The following is a 6,000-nucleotide window of genomic DNA, read 5'->3' on the forward strand; positions in this document are numbered from 1 at the left end:
GCTCAGTTACACCTGGGGCCGACTCAACTAGAGTGACCAGAATTTCAAGATAAAAAACTGAGACATCCCTGGTTTTTGAATGAGTGCGTTTACATGCACATCAATAACCCGGTTATGATCGGGTTTTTTGAGTATCCCGGTTTCTTGATGGTGCATGTATAGGCAAGGCAAGGCAAGTTTATTTGTATAGCACAATTCGTACACAAAGTAATTCAAAGTGCTTTACAGAATAAGAAATACATTAAAATCATAATAAAAACAAATCAAAACATAAATAATCATGAAGATTAAAATTAAAAAAGAGAGACATAAATTGGAGAGAAGAGTGTGGAATGAAAACCTTTCAGTTATATGCACAGTTAAACAGAAATGTTTTGAGTCTGGATTTAAACAGCGTCACAGAAGAGTCTGTCTCACATGTTCAGGAAGACTGTTCCAGGTTTTAGCTGCATAAACCTGAAACGCTGACTCCCCTTGTTTAGTTCTGACTCTGGGCACCAGCAGGAGGCCGGTCCCTGAGGTCCTCAGAGTGCGAGATGGTTCATATGACACTAACATGTCACAGATGTACTTTGGTGCTCGGCCATGGAGAGACTTGTACACAAGCAGAGCTGCTTTTAAAGTTTATTCTCTGAGGCACAGGAGCCAGTGCAGAGACCTGAGCACAGGACTTATGTGCTCGTACTTTCTAGTTCCAGTAAGGACCCGAGCTGCAGCGTTCTGGATGTCTGGATGTTCTGCAGCGTGTCTCACAGCTCGTTTGGAGAGACCAGTGAGCAGACCATTACAGTATCTAACCTACTGGAGACAAATGCATGGATAAGTTTCTCCAAGTCTGATTTAGACAGTAAACCTTTGATTTTTGCTATGTTTTTTAGATGGTAAAAGGCTGCAGATGTTATTGATTTTATGTGACTGTTAAAGTTCAAGTCTGAGTCCATTATTACCCCTAGATTTCTTGCCTGATTTGAAGGTTTTAGAGAGAGAGACTGGAGGTGATGCTGACACTGTCCCTTTGTTTCTGTGGACCAAACACTATGACTTCAGTCTTGTCAGAGTTTAGCTGGAGAAAGTTGTTTTTGCATCCACACACTGATCTGTTGGATGCAGTGACCAAGTGACTCCACTGGTCCATAGTCTCCTGCTGCCAGAGAGAGACGTAGATCTGAGTGTCGTCTGCATAATTGTGGTACGACACGTTATTGCTGCTTATTAACTGGCCTAATGGCAGCATGTAGAGATTGAACAACAGGGGGCCCAGGATTGACCCCTGAGGCACCCCACAGGTCAGGGCCATGTCATCTGAGACACAGTTTCCAATTTCAACAAAATACTTCCTGTCTTCTAGATAGGACTTGAACCAGTTTAGTACAGTACCAGAGATGCCCACCCAGTCCTCTAGTCTCTGTAAGAGGATCCCATGATCGACAGTGTCAAAAAGCAGCACTCAGATCTAACAGGATCAAGACTGAGACTTTGCCTGCATCAGTGTTCAGGCGGATGTCATTTGTCACCTTGATAAGAGCAGTCTCAGTGCTGTGGTGGCTCTAAAACCTGACTGGAAAACATCAAAGGAGTTGTTCATTTGGAGAAAGTTCGTAAGCTGTTGGTAAACAGCTTTTTCAAGGACTTTGCCAAAAAACGGCAGATTTGAGATGGGTCGGAAATTGTTCCGTACTGTGGCATCAAGACTGCTCTTCTTTAGGAGAGGCTTAATGACCGCAGTTTTCAACGCATTTGGGAATGTTCCAGATTGAAGTGACATGTTCACTATGTGAGTGAGTGGTGAAAGTAAAACTGTTGAGGACGGACTTTAGAAATCTAGTGGGTAACATGTCCAGGCAGCAAGTAGATGAACTCAGACTGGTAACGATCTCTAAAACAGTTTTGTCAGTTACAGGTGCAAAGTGATTCAGCTCTAAGTGTCTCTGTGGCTGCATGCTTGTTATTTGTGTTGTGGAATTGATGGCATTTTTGATATATGTATATATGTATACGCAGTAACCCGGTTTCTGTAACCCGGTTATGGCAGTATCCTGGTTATTAGAAACCGGGTTACTGTAGCTGGTTTATTCCGATAGTAACCGGGATACTTGTGGCATGTAAACGCACTATCTCAGTTACTGCAACATAAAGTTGAGTGCGCATGCGTCCAAAAGACACTTTCCAGCCTTTCACCACAACAGTAGTGACATAAATAAATTGACCAACATAAATAAAGTGACCAAACGAGTGAAATGACTGTAAAATAAAGAGCTGCGCTAAACCTGCACATGTACAATCTGCACTCGTGTGACGCTGAAAAGCTAAAACATGAACTATCTCCTATCCTCTATATGCACGAAACACACTCACCATCATCAGCACCTCTTCTGTCACAGAAATAACACACATAATCCACAGAGTCGTGTCATTTAGTCCAAAAGAAAACTGATCGCATCAGCGGCGCAAGGAGCGAGTTGTTTTTATCACCGCTAACAGTTTATGCTAATTAGCCAAACGGTCTTAAGTTTCGTTTCTGTAAAACGTAAACAAATGTGATCAGAGCTGAATTATCTGATCAAACGGGCTGATGTGTCTATAGTGTTTATGGTTTATATGTTGTAAAGTTGAGTTTATTTATGCAGAAGATTTTAATGAAGAATCTGCACAGTGGATTGTGGGAGATCTCGTAGCTCCTTAGCTTCTTATGCTAAAGGAGCTCACGGTTTGTATTTTTCCTGGTTTATGAAATTGATTTAAGTTAATTTCTGCGCCTGCGCATTTGTAAGATTATGTCAAGAAACCGGGATACTCCATTTGATCATGTACACGCGAATATGAGTGTCCCGGTTTCTCAGTGCGCATGTAAACACAGTAACACGAACACTGACAGAACCGGGGTACGGCTAATAACCGGGTTATTGATGTGCATGTGACGCACTCACTGAAACAAGGGCGTAACAGTGTGAGTCGGTATAGTCACATTTTCTTTGTGTTTTGGTCATTTTAAAGCTGCTTTTTTGTACCGTATTTTCTGCACTATAGACGCTCTGAATCATTGAATGGTCTATTTTCAAACTTTTTTCAGATATAAACCGTATTAAACGAAACACAACAGTTCGATAAGTCAGTCAAACTTTATTTAACACGTTCACAATAACTCTCAACTTTGTTCAATTGTAACGTGTAAAAAAATAAAAACTGTCTGAGATGCAAAACTGTTAGAATATTCACAATAAGTCATAATAGTTGAAACAGTTGGGTGGTTCCGTCCACACGTCCACGTTCCTCTGTCATGATCCCAGTCAGTGTGGTTCTGTTTCCTGGAGTTCAGTTCAGTGATGATTCTGGTCTTGGTGAAAACTCAGATCACAGTTGATACTCTGACCTTCTCGTCTCCTCTGACCTTCTCGTCTCTCTCTGACCTTCTCTCGTCTCTCCTCTGACCTTCTCGTCTCCTCTGACCTTCTCGTCTCCTCTGACCTTCTCGTCTCCTCTGACCTTCTTCTCGTCTCCTCCTCTCTTCTCCTCTCCTCTGACCTTCTCGTCTCCTCTGACCTTCTCGTCTCTTCTGTCTCCTCTCCTCTCGTCTCCTCTGACCTTCTCGTCTCCTCTGACCTTCTCTCTGTCTCCTCCTCTCTTCTCCTCTCCTCTGACCTTCTCGTCTCCTCTGACCTTCTCGTCTCCTCTGATCTCTCTCGTCTCCTCTGATCTTCTCGTCTCCTCTGATCTTCTCGTCTCCTCTGACCTCTCTCTCCTCTGACCTTCTCTCTCCTCTCGTCTCTCTGACCTTCTCGTCTCCTCTGACCTTCTCGTCTCGTCTCGTCAGAACTCAGTGATGGAGGTCCGTGCCGTGGTGGACGCCCAGTTCGAGCGTCTGTCGGCGACCTTGGAGAAGACCAAGCGTTCCCTGATGGAGCTCCTGGAGGCGGAGGAGAAGCAGGCGGTGAAACAGGCCGACGGGATCCGAGTCCACCTGGAAAACCGCCTCTCGGACCTCCGGAAAACCCAGGCTCAGGTCCAGAAGATCAGCCGCAACAAGAGCCACCTCGACTTCCTGCAGGTACCACGCCAGACTAGACCGGGACTAGACCGGGACTAGACCGGGACTAGACCGGGACTAGACCGGGACTAGACCAAAGTTTGTGTTTTTTTTGTTTTGACGACGAGTCTCTGGGTCAGACTCGGGCTTCACACTGAACTGAGATTCTCAAAGACATAAAAGTCTCACCTCTGCACCAAAACCAGTCTGGACCAGGATCTGGGGTCTAAACCAGGACTAAACCAGGACTGAACCAGGTCTAAACCAGGACTGAACCAGGACTAAACCAGGACTAAACCAGGACTAAACCAGGACTGAACCAGGACTGAACCAGGTCTAAACAAGGTCTAAACCAGGTCTAAACCAGGACTGAACCAGGTCTAAACAAGGTCTAAACCAGGTCTAAACCAGGTCTAAACCAGGTCTAAACCAGGACTAAACCAGGACTAAACCAGGACTGAACCAGGTCTAAACCAGGTCTGAACCAGGTCTAAACCAGGTCTAAACAAGGTCTAAACCAGGTCTAAACCAGGACTGAACCAGGACTGAACCAGGTCTAAACCAGAACTAAACCAGGACTGAACCAGGACTGAACCAGGTCTAAACCAGGGCTGAACCAGGTCTAAACAAGGTCTAAACAAGGTCTAAACCAGGTCTAAACCAGGACTGAACCAGGTCTAAACAAGGTCTAAACCAGGTCTAAACCAGGACTGAAGCAGGACTGAACCAGGTCTAAACCAGAACTAAACCAGGTCTAAACCAGGACTAAACCAGGACTAAAACAGGATTAAACCAGGACTAAAACAGGATTAAACCAGGACTAAACCAGGTCTAAACCAGGACTAAACCGAGATGGAACCAGGACTAAACCAGGATTAAACCAGGACTAAACCAGGTCTAAACCAGGACTAAACCAGATAAAACCAGGACTAAACAGGATAAACCAGGACTAAACCAGGTCTAAACCAGGACTAAACCAGGACTAAACCAGGACTAAACCAGGTCCAAACCAGGTCTAAACCAGGTCTAAACCAGGACTAATCTAGGTCTAAACCAGGACTAAACCAGGACTAAACCAGGTCTAAACCAGGACTAAACCAGGACTAAACCAGGACTAAACCAGGACTAATCTAGGTCTAAACCAGGTCTAAACCAGGACTGAACCAGAACGTTTTTCAGGAGTACGTGGAGTGTTTTTATTCGTGTTTTTGGTCTGTTTTTTCAGGAGTACGTGGAGTGTTTTTATTCGTGTTTTTGGTCTTGTTTTTCAGGAGTACGTGGAGTGTTTTTATTCGTGTTTTTGTCGGTGTTTTTCAGGAGTACGTGGAGTGTTTTTATTCGTGTTTTTGTCGGTGTTTTTCAGGAGTACGTGGAGTGTTTTTATTCGTGTTTTTGGTCTTTTTTTTCAGGAGTACGTGGAGTGGAAGCAGGAGGGCGCGGACACGTCTCTTCCCGGCGTTTACATCGGACTCATGGACAGTTTAAACTCCGTCGGGAAAATCATCACAGAGTCGACGGACAAACTCTGCAGCGCCATCGAGACCGAGTTCACCGACAGGGTCAAAGACGCCTGCTCCAACGGTGAGACTCGACCAGGACCAGACCGGGACTGGACCAGGACCGGACCAGGACCAGACCGGGACTGGACCAGGACCGGACCAGGACCAGACCGCGACTGGACCAGGACTAAACCAACATCATTCTAAAGATGTTCTGTTCTGTGAATGAGATTTTTTTCGTATCGATCTAGTCTTGATACTGGTTTTAGTATCGATTCGATCTGATTTTCGATATTTTCTCCGGCCCTGTCAGACGGACAGGGTCTCTCCTGTCGGACGGGGTCTCTGTGTGTCGCTGCGGTGGTTTTATGGTTTTGAAGTTTTGAGGATTTGTGTAAAATAAATCGCCTGATGCAAAGTTCATGGAGCAGACAGGAGCAGTGTGTTGGACCTGTCAGAAGTGGAGGGCAGGAGCAG

At 45.1% G+C, this 6,000-nt stretch overlaps 1 protein-coding gene across 1 annotated transcript in view; it reads left to right on the top strand.

Moving 5' to 3' along the window:
* Positions 1-6,000, top strand: part of trim16 (tripartite motif containing 16) — a 33,504-nt gene that overhangs the window by 18,921 nt on the left and 8,583 nt on the right. Inside the window, 2 exon segments of the mRNA XM_020930638.2 lie at positions 3,812-4,045; positions 5,434-5,605. Of these exon segments, the coding sequence (XP_020786297.2) occupies positions 3,812-4,045; positions 5,434-5,605 (406 nt within the window).

This window comes from Boleophthalmus pectinirostris, unplaced genomic scaffold (genome assembly GCF_026225935.1).
Source record: "Boleophthalmus pectinirostris isolate CB_2022bp ecotype Guang Dong unplaced genomic scaffold, ASM2622593v1 HiC_scaffold_14, whole genome shotgun sequence".
NCBI lineage: Eukaryota > Metazoa > Chordata > Actinopteri > Gobiiformes > Gobiidae > Boleophthalmus > Boleophthalmus pectinirostris.